Source organism: Onychomys torridus, chromosome 10, assembly GCF_903995425.1.
Source record: "Onychomys torridus chromosome 10, mOncTor1.1, whole genome shotgun sequence".
NCBI classification, from domain to species: domain Eukaryota; kingdom Metazoa; phylum Chordata; class Mammalia; order Rodentia; family Cricetidae; genus Onychomys; species Onychomys torridus.
In genome coordinates this window covers 28,256,481-28,273,701 of record NC_050452.1, presented here as the reverse complement: position 1 = coordinate 28,273,701, position 17,221 = coordinate 28,256,481, and the positions used below count along the sequence as shown (strand labels likewise).

The window sequence follows — 17,221 nt, the reverse complement described above, 5'->3', positions numbered from 1 at the left end:
AGAAAAAAAAGAAAAGGAAAGACTAAGTTATGCTTTTCTAAGTAGTTCAGAAAAGAAGACAGACCCTCTAGTTTGTATCTCTATACCTATAGTATAGACTATTGCAGCTCTCAGACCTCATCAGAGAAGTTTCTTTGAGCAGTGGATAGTAGTTAATGTAAAAACACACAACTGGTTAGAGGTCAGCGAATAAGTGTCTGGGGAATTCTCAACACAGATCAAATCTATATCATCTATATCATATCAAATCCCCACAAGGCTCAGAGACCATTATGGAATAGAGGATAGAAAGATGGTTAAGAGCTGCAGGTCAGAGTGGACTGGACATGACTGGATTATAGCACTGCTGAACTATAACAGCTGTGGTTGCCAGCACAAGACCCCCACAGGATCAAGCAGCCAACAATTCCAGCATGGATGGGGATGGGTTCCCAAGCTTCCACCCCTAGCTGAGGAACTACTGATAGCTGGTGGCTACTGAGGGAAGGAAAGTCAATTTTCTTTAAAGACATGGTCCCTGATAGGTTGACCATGCTCTAGTGGATGGTCCACACCCATGAGCATATGGGCAACACAAATTGGACTCAGTGTGTTATAAAAATAAAAAATAGTACAGGACAGAGTGGGAAGTGGAAGTGGGTCCAGGAGGAGTTAGGGGAATCAGTGGGGTGAGTATGATCAAAATATAAGGTATGCATGTATGAAATTCTCAAAGAATTAGTGAAAAAATTTAAAAAGAAAAGAATAGCAGGTAGACTTATAAAGCTGCATGGCTGTGGCTCTGTGTGCTAGGAGGAGGGAATTCTGGGAAAGAAAAGTACATTATCTCATTAAAAGGATAACTATTCTATGTATTTAGCATAGCTTAAGGTGAACCTGCCTTCCTGAGAGATGGTCTCTTGCTGGATGATTGATTTACTAGCCCAATTACATTGACCCTTTTGTTTTGGCTAGTTTGGAATATTAGGTCTTCACTCAGGCCAGAGAAATAGCCTTCTGGGCCTCCACAGAGCCCTGATCAAGGCCACTGTACCATTCCCTTCTCTGAAAGGAAGAATTATTTAATATCTAGACCAAGGATCAAAGCCCCTAAACACTTTGATTTATGTTTTGAAAGGTATCTGATTGAGTAGAAAATATTACTTGAGCTCTAGGTGTGATAGTGCATGCCTATAATCCCAACACTCAGGAGGCTAAGGCAGGAGGAGCAGGAGTTCTAGGCAGCCCAGGCTACATAGATGACACTGTCTAAAAAGAAAAATCAGTTGGAGGATGGAGAGATGGCTCCATAGACAAAGTGCTTGCTGTTCAAGCATGAAGACCTTTGTGTGGATCCCCAGAACCTATATAAAGCTGGATGCCAGAGTCCCAGGGCTCCTATGGAAAGATGGGAGGCAAATACAAGAGAATCACCTGAAGTTCAGGGGCTGGCGTACACAATGGCAAACAGCAAGAGACCTTGTCTCAAACAAGGTGAAAAATGGTGACCAACACCCAAATTTGTCTTCCAAACTTCACATGTGTGCTATGGTGTGTCTGTACCTGAACTTACATGTACATGCACATATTTCTTAAATGGCATGTCTTTTTTTAAGTTTCATTATAGATGTTACTCCTTTGTCTTATAGCTTGCTCTCATAAAGCAATATATCTGTTTAATTTTGTAACTTTGTTTTACTGTCTTCACAGACTTTAACTTGTCCTGTTAAAGGAATTGTAGTGTTACTAAAAAACCATTTGGACATCAGTCCTCTGATTTCCCCAGCCCGAGGTAGTGCTCTGGGAGAGGACTCTACATCTACAGATCACTGTATCTACATACATATCGAGCACTTCCCTTCATGGGGCCTAAAGAAAGAGGCACATAGTCTATTTGTCAGGTAAGAAATCTGTAAGATGAATCTTAGAAGGTCTTATTAATAAAAACCCCAGAGCCAGATATTGGGGTGAAAACTGAGAGATCAGAGGAATAGGACAAGCCACAGCCAACCTCACCTCACCAACTCCTCAGCCTCCAGAGAGACCTACTTCCTGTATACACACATATCCTTTCTGCCCTGCCCTCACTTCCTCTTCCTGCCCAGCTCTATCATGTCCTGTCTGTCTGTACAGCCCTCCAGACCGCTGTGGTTTAGTACGAGGGAAAAAGGCATGTGCCACCACACCTGGCTCTGTTTCCAGTGTGGCCTTGAACTCACAGATTCAGATGAATCTCTGCCTCCTGAATGCTAGGATTAAAGGTGTGTGCTATCATTGTCTGACCTCTGTGTTTAATGTAGTGGTTGGCTTTTTCCTCTGATCTCCATGCAAGCTTTATTTATTAGAGCACAAATAAAATATCACCACAGAAATCTCTGTGTATTACCTTAAATGTAAGGCTCTCCAAGCTCTCCTCCCCCAGAGTTTCCAGAATGGAAGGTCCATCCTGATGCCAAGGGAGCCTGTTCCAGTATTGTGACAACTTTGCAATGAGATGTTAAGCCTCATCCGCCATCCTGAAAACCCACTGCCACCACAGGGTTCCAGGTGGTTTCTACTAGCGTTCCTAGTCTCCTCCTGTGCAGCACAGGAGGTCAGTTACCGCTGCCTGGAAACACTAGGTTGTCCTCGGCATCACTGAGGATAATGCCTGTCTGAAAATGTGGCTTGAGTGCGTTTGTGCTACAAGCTGTTTTGCTGATAAAGGCTTGGTCCTGAGGGTGGCTGTTGTGAGGTGATAGCCCTTAAGAGAAGGCACTCAGTAGGTGGTGAGTAGGTCATGGGAGCTCCTCCCTCTTGGATGGGTTAGAGCTGGTCCTTCAAGAGTGAATTTTCACACTAATGGACTGTTATGAGGTGAGGCCACCATGCGCTCAGCCTCTTCTATCCTTAGTTGGTTCCGTTCTGTCTCTGCATCATGCTGTGATGCTGTGAGAGGCCTCTGATCAAGCCAGTGCCGTGCTGTTTGGACTTTTGCAATTGTGCACCAAATAGACTTTATTTAATTGTGCCTAATATGATAGTGACTTTTCTGGCTTTTTAATTTTCTTTACATTTATGAAAGCTTTATGTGAAGAGCTTTTCTATATCAACTAGACTTTTTTCACCTTATCACATCTTTGCTCATGTGTTATTTTTATCATTTAGGCCTTTTCTGAACATCTGGATAAAACAATACTTTAGCCCAGCACTGTATACAATCTCTACCTTTACATCTCTATAATGCCTGTAACCACCATTCATAAATCTTGTTTATTATATGTCTATTACTAAGCTTGATGAGGATAAGGATAGGATTTTTTTCCCTTCACTCTCATGACCCCACACCCAGGAGCACTGCCACAGAACAAATGAATAATACTTATCCAGCATCATTTTGAAGCATGTTAAATTCTAGGAAAGATAGTCCCTTGTGTACTATAAAGCTAGAATAATAGTCCCAATTCTATAGTAGTGTATTTAGGATTCAAAATGAACTTAAATAATACTTTATGAATATATACATAAATATGTTCTAAGAAAATTTGCATATATATGGTATATCTAAGTGTATGTATGTGTTGGCACATGTATACACATACACATGTATATGCATTTTATTTTATTGAGGCCAGGTCTTTTGCTGAATGTGGAACTCATCTATCCTAACAAGTCTAGCTAGACAGCTTGCTGTGGGAATCACTGCCTCCCAAGTGCTGGGATTACAGACAGGCCATAAAGCACTTACATGGGTTCTGGGGATCTTTCATAGTTAGCTTCAGCTGTCAACTTGACATAAACCTGACTATCAGGAAAGAGAGAACCTCAGCTGAAGAACTGCATTGATCATATTGAACTCATACTATGTCTACGAGGCATTTTCTTAATTGCTAATTGATATAGGAGGGGACAGCCCACTATGGATGGTGCCATCTCTGGGAGGGTATGTCTGGGATATATAAGAAAGGTATCTGAACATGAGACTGGAGTAAGCCAGCAAGCAGTCATTCCTCTAGGGTCTCTGCTTCAGTTTCTGCCTCCAGATTCCTACCTTGACTTTCCTTGATGATGGGCTATGACTTGTAAGATTAAGTAGACCCTTTTCTTCCCAAGTTGCTTTTGGTTATGGTGTTTGATCACAGCAACAAAAAGCAGACTAAAACAGATCTGAACTCCAGTCTTCATGCTTGTGTGGCAAGTGTTTTTTCCACTGAGCCATCTCCCAGCCCATAAGAAATCCTTTTGTTGTTTGTCTTATCATGATAGACTTCATTAAGCCTGAATGTCTCCCTAGGAGAAGGCAGTGTAGCTATTAGAGTTCTTTACCCTGGATCTGTGTTTTAGCATGTGTCAGGGAGGTCCCCACACCCCATTTTTCTATCATTCTTCACTTCTTCCTTCCCTTCCCTTACCAGCCAATCTAAGCCAAGACCCAACGCTGTTGGCACCTTGACCTCCCTACCATCTTGGCCTCCTGTTCTAACAAACAAAGCCAGACCACATAACTTTCAGAACACTATACAGTGCTGTCAATGGAGCCAGACAAACAAAACCCAATTACACATCACAGTGTAAATGCTCACTGGGCTCCTGGTTTCTTTCCTTCTTCATCCCATCAAAGAGCTCTTTTAATGTACTATTACATTTCTGCCATGAAGAGGAACTTACAGTTTGGTGGTTTAGGGCTTATCTCCTGGAAGTAGCAAGATAAAGTATCAGAACACCTATTAGATATGACATCTCTGAACCCAAGTCCCTTCATCCACATACTGGATGGAGTTCCTGCCTTGTAGCACTGTGATTAAGTGTTAGTGCAGTAACCTCGTGAAATGTTTGCCTGGTATCTGCACACATCTGGTAAGTGTTAACTGTTACCCCACACGCAGAAGCTCAGGAAGTGATGGAAGCATGCTACAGTTCAGCACAAGTGGGCCCTTTCTGTGAAAGGTGTGTGGATAGGCTGCTTGCCCAGAACAGCCCTTGAGCAGGTTGCCCAAGTTCTGGGAGAAGAGTAGACAAGAAGGAGCATATGCCATATCCAACAGTATGAGTACAAGTAGCACAGTGAAATGGCAGAAGGAAAGACCTGGCATACTGAGAGGTAGAATGATTGGAGGGGCTTGGGCCAGGTCCAGTGTGTGTACTCTGCATAAGAGCTTCAGGACTAGAAGCTCTGCTCAGAGATAAGCCTTGAGTCCAGGCTTCACAGTGTATGAACTGTATATAAGAAGTAATGCCCACTTCACAGGATTCTTTAGTTAATTGAGGTGTGTGTGTTATGTAAGGATAGCTAGTTATTTAATATTACAACATTTCCCCAAGATTTGAGTTACTATCTAAATTGGTGAATTTTCCTTTGTCTAGGAACATGCTGTTTTGGACACTTAGATGTAAATGCCCTGTTGTTTGTTTTAATGCCAAGGACTTTGTGAGAACAGTACTGCAGTTCTTTGATGAAGATGATAGTTGGAAGCATGGTAAGCCACCATCCTCATTGTCATTAAGATTTGGAAAGGTGGTCAGACCACCATGTCACCTGCTCCAGGGCGCCTGGTCTCACAGATGCTGTTTCTTCACCTGCCATGAGTAGGAAAAGGCACTTCCCCTGATGTGTTTGGTTTATACTTGCTTTTGTGCCCGTTCATACTCCTTTGGTGACATAAGTAGGAAAGAATGACCCATGAAGCACAGTCACAATGGGCTTCATTATTACCACTAATGGATACAGACAGTAAAAATTAAACTGCAGTAAGATAATATCAAACAGTGCAGGGCATTTATTATTTTTAAGAGAGGAGGGAATAGCTGGGTGTGGTGGTGGATGCCTTTAACCCCAGCATTCAGTAAGCAAAGGCCAGTAGGTCTCTGAGTTCGAGGCCAGCTTGGTCTACAGAGCAAGTTCCAGGACAGCCAGGGTTACAAAGAGAAACTCTGTCTTGAAAAACCAAAAGAAAGAACAAGAGTAGGAAAAAAACTAAACATGGCAAAAGCATTCATCATTGAGTCCTTGAGTTTTTGGTTTTTTGTTTTGTTTTGTTTTTTGTTTTTCGAGACAGGGTTTCTCTGTGTAGCTTTGCACCTTTCCTGGATCTTGCTTGGTAGACCAGGCTGGCCTCGAACTCACAAATATCCGCCTGCCTCTGCCTCACGAGTGCTGGGATTACAGGCGTGCGCCACCACCGCCGGGCGAGTCTTTGAGTTTTAACTATAAAAAATTTCCAAGTTATCTGTGTTTTAAAATATTCTTAATAAAATGTTGAGAAAATTATTATAATTTCTAACACACACAAAATTACTCATCACAGCTTGACCAAGATTCAACATACAACTGATTTTTGTCTTCGTTTTTCAAACTCTCCATTGTTCAAGCCACCGACTCCTCAGTATTTTGTAACAAATCTCAAACAACATAAGATTAAGCTTTAATATTTCAATTGTGTGAGAATCCCACGCTCAAGGCAATGCCATCACCTCCCTGAGTGTGAGCAGTAATCTTCTTATAATACTAGCTGTCCTGACAGTATTCCAGCTCCCACACTAGTCCTGTGATGCTTTTGGTTTGGTTTTTGTGATGGTAGAAGCTGTTGATTCTCTAGGTTCCTTAACTGCAACCTGGCCAGATCCAAAATCCATTATACTTTTTCTGTTTTCATGTGTGTATATTTGTATATTGGAGGCACACATGTGTGGGGGTGCATGTACACATATATGCACATATATGGAAACCTGAAGTTGATGGTGTGAATTATCTAATGGTGTTTTACCTTATTCATTAAGTTATGATCTCAGTCAAACCCAGAGTTGGCAGATGTGACTGGTCTTAGGTCTCTGAGTTTGAGGCCAGCTTGCTCTGGGAACCCCACCTCTTGCCTTCTGAGAATACAGGCATGCTGCCACACCTATCTGACATTTACATGGGTCTGAGAATTTGAACTCTGGTTCTCAGGCTTGCAAGGCAAGCACTTTGATCACTAAGCTGTCACCCCACTCCATTTTCTTCATTTATTAACTAGTTCTATAGAGAGGATCCCTTCATCATCTGCCTAAGTGAACTTGAACTGGAGACTGCTAGATGGAAATTTGGCTCTTTCTCTTTACTTATCTTCAAAATAATGAATTGTTCCACAGAGTAATTGTATCAAGTAAAACTTGATACAAAACACTTTTTAACTGGTCATGATGAACATGTGGGTTGTTTTTACTACTTATTTATGTTAAGTATTAGTAATATTTAAATAAGATATACTAATGTATGTACATTAATACAGTAACAAGTTCCTTAGGACATGGCTGAGCGCAGGGCAGGAAATGCCCAGGGTTGTGTATATCATAGCTCAAAATTCCTCAAGTTAAGAAAGGTCAACTTTATAAACCATCAAAGATATGTGTGCCAGAACAAAACATGCCTATTAGGTTGAAATAAATGGTGAAGAGCAGAGAAGGCAAATCTGTATGACCACTATGGAGAATACTATGGAGAGACCTAAAAAACTAAAAATAGTAATTTGTCCTGGAAGGCTTCAGTTTGTCAGTTACAAACATTTACAAGGATCAGCATCCAGAACATTTGGTACTGTCCAATTTCCCAAGGTCCTTTCAAAAGATTTTTCTGTAGAACTCTTACCTTTGGAACATCAGAGGTCAGTCAGTGTTACCAGACAGTGTCATGTGAAGTCAAACATTGCTGTCCTGGGGACACAAGCATCCAAAATGAAAGTTCCAAATATGCCTACATCAGTTGTCATGGCCATAATATGGAGAAGTCTTGACACTGGCTGCTGTGGTAAATATAAATCTCTCTGACTAGAATAATAACTTAAGGATGCCAGGCAATCTGACATTTAATGTGATGCGATCCAAAATTATGGTTTTATTTAAAGGTCAGCACCTTTTTGTTTTTAGTTGTCTTATGAGACTATCTTACGTCAGGGAATACTGTACTGCCTGGCCTACAGTGCCTGCTTACTGTGACGCAGTGACAGGGTACTGTGAGTTCAGGTAGCTCCTGCCCTACTCCTTGACTCAGGAGGCATGACTCTGAGACCATAGTGAAGCCTTATGAGTGGTCTGCGCTGCAAGAGACAGGGGAGAAAGTGGAAGAGAAGCTTTATCACCTATAATGGCTGAAAAGCCCAAATTGGGAGAGAAAAGTTTCGGGGAGAGAAAAACAGGGACCTGAAACCAGGTTTCTGACTTCATTGAGATTCATGTTCCAAGTGAGCTTGGACTCCCTATCCTTTCTCAGCTATTTGGATTCTATTTCTTTGATGTGATGCCCATATCAATCAGCCATGTAGGACCTGGGTGTATCGAGCTACCTTCCCACAAGGTAGATATTCTTGAAGAGGACTGGAGAGACAGCTCAGTAGATAAAATGCTTACTGTGTGAATGTGAGGACTGCAGTTCTGACCCAGAGTACCCATGTAAATGTTGAATAGGTGTGATGGTATGTCTGCCATTCCAGTACACCCAGAGGATGGAAACAGGATCTCTACAACAAGCTAGCTAGCTAGAGAGCCAAACTGAGGAACAATGGGTTCAACTGAGATACCTTGTCTCAATCAATAAGATGGAGAATGCCTGGGGAAAACTCCTGATATCGGCCACAGGATTGTAGCTAGAATTTTCCTACCTGGCCCAGAGTCAGGACAAATCTCTCTTACCTGCCAGTCCCACAGTCGCTCAGACCCAACCAAAAAAGCACACAGAAACTTATATTGCTTACAAACTGTATGGCCGTGGCAGGCTGCTTGTTATCTACCTTTTCTATCTTAAATTAACCCATTTCTGCTTATCTATACTTTGCCACATGGCTTGTGGCTTACCAGTGTCTTTACATGTTGCTTTTCATGGCGGCGGCTGGCGGTGTCTCCCCAGCCTTCTACTTCCCAGAATTCTCTTCTCTCTTGTCCCGCCTATACTTCCTGCCTGGCCACTGGCCAATCAGAACTTTATTTACACAGAGCGATATCCACAGCACTTCCCCTTTTCTTTTTTTTTAAAGGAAGGTTTTAACTTTTACATAGTACAATTACATATAACAAAACAATTATCTAGCAAGAATTACAGTTACAATATTAAAGAAGATATCCTATCTATCTTATATTTGTGTGTCTAAGGTTTTATATCTAACTTATCTTTTATCATAACTGAAGAAATTATAACTATATAGTCTTCAACCACATCAAAGACCTCAGAAGGATATAATATTACCTGAGAACCGGGAGAAGGATGTAAGCATTTTTCAGGAGTCTTGCAAGAGTAGACAGAGACAGCTGGCAGCCTGGACAGTCACCTAATGTTCCTTTGTAAAGTTGGGGCATCTGTCTTCAGCCCACAGGGCTAGAGTCTCTTGGTCACTTCTCTCAGTGTCCTGTAGAATGTCTGGCAGTTTCCTTTGCGAAGCAGGAACCTGAAGGACCATTTTGTCAAACAAAGTTCAGTGGTCACCTTTCTATGGGTCCTGCATGTCCAGTCGATCAAGCAGTCGAGGCAAGAACAGTTTCTTGCCCAAATGGCTATTTTTGCCAAGGTGAAGATAAGATATGAAATGTCTTCAATGCCCATCATTGTCTCTGAAGTAAATCGGTGTTGCCAGGAGCAGACATGTCTCACTGTCCAGAAAGTCTAAATTTTAAAAATATTTTAAATGCCATATTCTGAAGGTCTTTGAAGTATTTGAAGATTACCTATCTATCTGAAATATCTCTATGTATACCCAGAAGACGTAACTAACATGGCTATGAGTATGATTATCACAGATGATTAATTATTAATCTATTTTTAATTATCCATTACAATTTTAAATGAGCTATACAAACATAATGCCTTAAACATGATTAGAAATATACACACAGTATAACAAAATTAACTTTAAGTTTGTATCAATAGACTAAAATCTAAACCAATGTAAAACATTTTAAACAAGTTGTTGCTCTTTAGAAGTAAGTTCCCTAATCTACCCATTTATCCTATTATATCTATATCATATTCCCCTTTCTTCTTTTGAAAGAGATCACATTTATAATCAACCTGCTTTAAATAAAAATATTGGTTTTTTTCTGTCCCACACCAGAGGGCTCTTCTGATTTGGGACACAAAAATCTCTTAACCTTTTCTTTTAGCAATATGTCTGGATTTAGAGAAGGAGTGAGCCAATTCCATCTCCAAAGCCAGCTTGATAATTTTGGGAATGTGGGCGTAGTTTCTCTTACTACTTCCTGCTGGAGGGGGTCGCTGTATCTTATGGGGATACAAAGAAAATTTTAGGATTATGGAGTAGTCCATTAGGGTGAACCTCTGAGCCAGTTGCCTTGAAACCATTCTAGATGTCAGATCATCTGGGCCATGGTGTCATTGGAGACCTTTCAGGTGGTCTTGGCTGATCAAACCTGATGTATCTTAATCTGGAACAAATCCACAGCCTCTGGCTTTCTGTGGAAACAAAAGCAGAGACTCTTTTCCAAAGCAACATATCCTTATATCCAAATTTTGAAGTCAAGGTACCTTCAAAATTTACATACTTGTTTAACTCAACAGCTTTTACGATCAAATCTTTTTCTGCAGTTAAAAATCCCAAAGACAACATAAACCAGATTTTCTGTGTAATATCCATCTTTGTAAGACTGAAACACCACTGTGGCTGCTGGCTCCGCCCACCTCAGCTTCCCAACATGGCGGTGGTACAGTTTACTGCCAGCTCTGGGTCTGGAGCCATGTGTACCATCAACTATCAGAAGCAGTTCTATCAAAGCAGTGCATAGCCCAGAAACTTTTTTTTCTTTTTTTAAACTAGCAAAGACTAAATCTACCACGTAGCAGAGTAAAGTGCCGCTTGTAGATTCCTCATTCCCACCACACTGCAGGTCAGACGCACACGCCAGGAACCCGCCATAGTAGCTCAAACCGGCAGGCTGCCGCTAACTTGAGAGAGACAACTAGGAAGTTCTTTTTAGCTCTGTTTTAGAATCTTTTTTCTCAGGTTTTAGGTGGAAATTCTTGCCAACACGTTGGGCACCATTTGTAGCTAGAATTTTCCTACCTGGCCCAGAGTCAGGACAAATCTCTCTTACCTGCCAGTCCCACAGTCGCTCAGACCCAACCAAAAAAGCACACAGAAACTTATATTGCTTACAAACTGTATGGCCGTGGCAGGCTGCTTGTTATCTACCTTTTCTATCTTAAATTAACCCATTTCTGCTTATCTATACTTTGCCACATGGCTTGTGGCTTACCAGTGTCTTTACATGTTGCTTTTCATGGCGGCGGCTGGCGGTGTCTCCCCAGCCTTCTACTTCCCAGAATTCTCTTCTCTCTTGTCCCGCCTATACTTCCTGCCTGGCCACTGGCCAATCAGAACTTTATTTACACAGAGCGATATCCACAGCACAGGATCTTGCACTTGCACGCGCGCACGCGCACACACACACACACACACACATACACACACACACACACACATCATATGCACACACATGCACAGGCATATACAGACCACACATGCAGATACACACAAAAAAGAAAAAAGGAAGTTTTTTCTTGTGTTCACAAAGTCTTGTGACCTGACAGGCCACTAGCTCAGAAATTTGACAATGACTGGAAAAATCACTTAAATCAAGACTTTATGACAATAACCAAGTGATTATTTAGAACATATGTGATATTAACATATTTTATATATGCAGTTAAGTATGACTATTTTTGTCTGCTAATTACAAAGCACAAAACTTGTCATGCTAACTTCTATATTTTTTTTAAAGAGAAATTTTTGAGAAATAATAGTCATTTAGGGGTACTTAGTTCTGTAATTTGAGAGGACAGCAAAAATTATTAGTCATTGGAAAATTAATCTTTTGGGGGGGTTGTTTCTTTTTATTTGATTTCTTTATATAATATATTTTCGTTATGTTTCCTTTCCCTAACTCCTCCCAGATCTTTTTCTAACTCCTCCCAGATCTTTCCTCACCTCTTCTTTAAAAAAAAAAATCTCACAAAACCACAGAAATGAAAATCAAAACAAATAAACAAAAACCTATCAGGTAAAAAATTGTGGGGTCTGGAGAGATGGCTCAGTGGTTAAGAATACTGGCTGCTCTTCCAGAAGACCTACCTTCAATTCTGAGCATCTGCATGGCTGCTTAAAGCTTTCTGAAACTCAGTTCTAGGAGATACAACACCCTCACACAGACATCCATGCAGGCAAGACACCATTGCATACGAAATAAAAATAAACAAGTTTAAAAAACCCCACTATTGGCCGGGCGGGTGGTGGTGCTCGCCAGTAATCCCAGCACTCGGGAGGCAGAGGCAGGTGGATCTCTGTGAGTTCGAGGCCAGCCTGGTCTACAGAGCTAGTCCAGGACAGGCTCCAAAGCTACAGAGAAACCTTGTCTCAAAAAACAAAAACAAAAACAAAATCACTATTTAAAAAAATTGCAAAACAAATTGAAACAAAAAGTCCACAAAAAAACCTATAGAGTTTCTTTTTTATTGGCCCACTACTCCTACCCATGAGGCTTACCCTAGAATGTGGTTGATATACCCAATGACACTCCATTGTAGAAAACTGATTCACCCTTTGCCAGCAGATATCAGTTGCAGATAGCTTCTTGGTTAGAATGGGGCCCTGTGCCCACTTCCCCATCTCAGTGGTGGGATACTGTCTGGATTGAACCTGTGTAGGCCCTATGCATACTGCCACAGTCTCTGAGTTCATGTATGCGTAAGTCCAGTTGTATATATAACATAGTTTCCTTGGAATCATTCCTCACTTCTGGTTTTGATAATCTTTCTGCTTCCTCTTACTCATAGATTCTTGAGCTCTGAGGGGAGGGGCTTGATGTCCCATTTAGGATTGAGTGCTCCAAAATCTCTCACTTTTTGCACATTGTGCAATTGTAGGTGTCTCTGTTAATTCTTATCTATTGCATGAAGATGCTTCTCTGATTAGTGTTTAGTGAGACGGTGATCTATGGATATACCAATATTAGGAGTCATTTTATTGCCAAATCCTTTAGCAGAATAATAAGTTTCCCACCAGGCCAATATCCTATCTAGTTTCAGGTTGTTAGCACTTTAGTAGTGTTGGGTATGGATTCCATCTCATGACTGAGCCTTAATCCAATCAAAAAGTAGTTGGTTACTCTTATAACTTTTGTGCCACTATTGTACCAGAATAGCTTATAGGCAGGTTGTTTTGTGGTAGTGGTATATACCTTTAATTCCAGCACTTGGGAAGCAAAGGCAGGTGAGTCTCTGTGAGTTCAAGGCCAGCCTGGTCTACAGAGTGAGTTTCAGGGCAGCTAAGACTACACAGAGAAACTGACTTGAAAAATAAAAACAAACAAACCAAACCAAAACAGAAAAACTTATAGGCATGTCACTGTTATAGGTAACAATGTTTGTAGTTGGGTAATATTGATGATTGCCTTTATCCTTTGGTAGAGTACAGAATACCTCCCAGTACCATGAATACAGTAGAGGTTAAGCTTCTAGTTTGGCACCAACTCGACTTCTCCATGTTCAGTAACATAAACAAATGTTGTCTTCAACAATAGGGTCTTACCATCTCATTATGGAAAGCAATCAACAGACTTAACAATAGCCTATGATGTTTTGGGGGTTCCATGGGACTGCTTTGACCAACAACTCAAAAATTTGTTACCCATTCCTAGCATTGGAAGCTTTACTTGGTGACATAAGAAATCTATTTGGGCTGGGCAACAGTGGTACATGCCTTTAATCCCAGTACTTGGGAGGCTAGGCAGGATGGATCTCTGTGAGTTCATGGCCAGCCTGGCCTACAAAGTGAATTCCAGGGCAGCTAGGGCTGTTACACAGAGAAAAAAATCTAGTTGGGACATTGTCTACCCCATTATGATGAATCTATTTAGAGTCTTTTCTTGTATGTATATATTAGAAAGCTTCTATAGTAGTAAGTTTCCCTGTGGCTTTTCAAAGAACTTTAGTGTTACTTGTCTCTCTCATATTTCCTCCTTTACCCTGATCTCCCATTCTCCTTCCTATTTAATCCTTCTATTCTAGTTCCCCTCTGTCTCCCCATAACACTGTATTCGATTTTCCCTTACTTGGAAGATCATCTCCATCCCCCTAGTCTCTTACTAGGTACCTAACTTCTGTGGTTATTTAAATTTTAGCATACATATCAAAGGCTTAAAAGCTTAATATATACATATAAGAGAAGACATGTAATTGTCTATTTTGGGTCTAGGTTACCTCACTCAGGATTTTTTTCTCTAGCTCTATCCATTTACCTGCAGAAAAAAAAAATTCATTTTTTTAACAGCTGAATAATATTCCATTGTGTAAATATACTGCATTTTCATTATCTATTTATCAATTAATGGACAATTTCTGGCAATTATGAATAGAGTATCTATGAACATGATTAATCAAATATTTCTGTAGTAAAATGTGAGTCCTTTGGGTATATGCCCAAGAGTGATATAGCTGGATCTTGAGGTAGATCTATTCCCAGCTTCCTGAAAAAACTTCACGCTTATTTCCACGGTGACTGTACCAATTTGTATTCCCACAGCAATGATAAGTGTTCTCCTTTGCCATCATTCTTGCCAGCTGTGCTCTCGTTTGTTTTATTGATGTTGGACATTCTGACTAGGATAAGATGAAATCTCAAAGTAGTTTTAATTTTCATTTCCCTAATGGCTAAGGATGTTGAACATTTCTTCGTTTCTCAGTCACTTGTGTTTCATATTTGGAAAGAACTCTGCTTAGTGTAAATATGGGAAAAGCAACAATTGTTTGTGATTTAAGTGACCTTTTCCTCTACAGTTGCAGGTTTTGTAGGACTAGATCCCAGAGTTGCTGCATGGCTCATAGATCCTAGTGACACTGCGCCTTCATTTGAAGATTTAGTGGCAAAACACCTAGAAAAGTCCATTGTAGTCAAACCAAGCAGTACATTTGGTGATACCTCAAGAAATATTGTGGTAAGATTTTTTTTTTTTTTTGCCAGAGCTGAGGATCGAACCCAGGGCCTTGTGCTTGCTAGGCAAGCACTCTACCACTGAGCTAAATCCCCAACCACATTGTAAGATGTTTAAGATGAGGTTCTATCTATTTTAATACAACCCTGACTTTTTCTACTTCATAGATAATCTAATAGTAACAAGAATATTGCTAGCACCCATTTTCATTTCATTTGTCCCATCTAAATCCTTTTGGCTGAAGTGTTTCTGGTAGAGGTCAATGAATAAAGTCAGAAAAAGATATCCTGGGAAGTCTCGTTTACAGAGTAATTTTTCTATGAATTCTTCAGTGTCAGTAGCACCTCCTCTGTGTCCTTTTGTAACTCTTTAGCACTGGTGATATGTTCTTGTTGGCTGACTTCCTATGACAGCCACCTCAGTCTACATAGAGAGGACAAGGTGAGTTTTTCCAAGCCCTCTTATGCTGGGGCTGCTCCTGATCTTTAGGGTCTACCTATCCTGAAGGAGAGGTGTAGGACAGCAGTGTGTTCATGGCCAGAAGCCTCCACTCAGTCATATGATGGAACACTACAGGTGAGCATTCAGACAGCCAAAGGCATAGCAGATGTGAGAGCCTGCACACTCTGCCCTTCATCTTCTTAACTACCATGTGTAGAGTATCTGTGTCCCATAGAGATAGACTGTAAATACCAGAAATACTGAATTTAAAAGTAGGTATACCAGAAGGTCATGAAATAGATTGCAGAATCAAGAAGATACAGTTCTTGCAAGAATGGGAATCTGTGGTTCTGGCAGCCTGGAGACAGTGGCAATATAGGAGCCAAGATTCAGTTTTAGAACTTGTATCCCTCTTCCCTCTCTAGTCCTACTCTACCAGGCAAAGATTCTCCAAACAGAAGCTGATATGACTACAAGAAATTGTCGGGACTGGAGAGATGCCTCAGAGGTTAAGAGCACTGACTGCTCTTCTAGAGGTCCTGAGTTCAATCCCCAGCAACCACATGGGGGCTCACAACCATCTATAATGAGATCTGGTGCCCTCTTCTGGTGTGCAGACATACATACAAACAGAATACTGTATACATAATAAATAAATAAATCTTAAAAAAAAAAAACTTTCAAATGTTCCTGGTAACTCAGCAGCAAAATGCCCAAGGAAAATACTGCCAGTATAGCGCCCCCCCCAAAAAACCCCAAAATGCCATTTTAGCCAGGCAGTGGTGGCGCACGCCTGTAATCCCAGCACTCAGGAGGCAGAGGCAGGTGGATCTCTGTGAGTTCGAGGCCAGCCTGGTCTACAGAGCTAGTCCAGGACAGGCTCCAAAGCTACAGAGAAACCCTGTCTCGAAAAAACAAAAACAAAAACAAAAACAAACAAAAAAAAAAAGAAACTGTCCACCTGTCCCAGTTCACAGTTGGTTATACTACTGTTCACTCATCTTGTCCAGGGTATAATTGATGCCATGATTCATTTGGGATTTATGACTGAGTCTAGTTTCTTCTTACCATTCCCACATATGATTCAGGGGTAAGATGGCTGCATGGAATGAAAATCAGCTATAGAGAGTGTGTTCCTCTAATACAGGCTGGCCCAGATGCTTAGTCATGCTGTTGAGCCAGCTCCGAATCTCCTGTTCTCTGTTCCTCAGGCCCCTTGTCCTGGCCTCATGAGGATAAGAGGCAGCTTTAAATGCAATTCCAATCATGGTTATTGGCAAGATATGGCTATGTAGAGCCTTGCAGTGCATGAGAGTTAAGAGATTGAAATTGCACCTTTAGTCTATGGGATCTGCTTCTAAACCATTCTAAAGAGGTGATTTGAGTTGCTCAGAATGGAAGGGAGCTCAGATAGAAGGAATGGCATGGGGACGGCAAGGCCTCCTAGAAAATTAGCTTCTTAGAGGTAACAACAGGGCAGTTTGGGAAGGAGAAGGGAGGCTTTGGGATCCAGGTTCCTAGGGCTCTCAGGGGCTGTGTCATGCCAGAGAACAGGCCTGTCTTCGAATGGTTCAAAGTGGAAGCTTGTGATCACTTTGTAGTTGAAAAAGCTGCAGAAAGCCATGTGGCATTGTTCTAGGTGGTGGCATAGATGTGGTCCTCTGCCTCATATCTCCTGAATTGTTCATGAGAAAGTCTGTTGTGCCTGCATCATGAGCCCCCCAGAAATTACCAGGAGTCTGAGTTAATATTCAAAAGCAAAGAGCCTTTATTGCAAACTGGAGCTTGGGCTCTCTGCCTATTCCAGCACAGCATTGGATTAGGGAGAGCATTGAGCTTAGTTATTGCAGGGTTT

The 17,221-nt window shown here is 41.2% G+C and overlaps 1 protein-coding gene across 2 annotated transcripts in view; it reads left to right on the top strand.

The window, feature by feature from the left end:
- The window catches only part of Poln (DNA polymerase nu), a 158,282-nt gene that overhangs the window by 29,896 nt on the left and 111,165 nt on the right, over nucleotides 1-17,221 (top strand). For both annotated transcript variants that reach the window (XM_036201016.1, XM_036201017.1), the window contains 3 exons: nucleotides 1,690-1,880; nucleotides 5,323-5,435; nucleotides 14,771-14,928. In XM_036201016.1, the coding sequence (XP_036056909.1) occupies nucleotides 1,690-1,880; nucleotides 5,323-5,435; nucleotides 14,771-14,928 (462 nt within the window). The remainder of the gene's footprint in view (nucleotides 1-1,689; nucleotides 1,881-5,322; nucleotides 5,436-14,770; nucleotides 14,929-17,221) is intronic.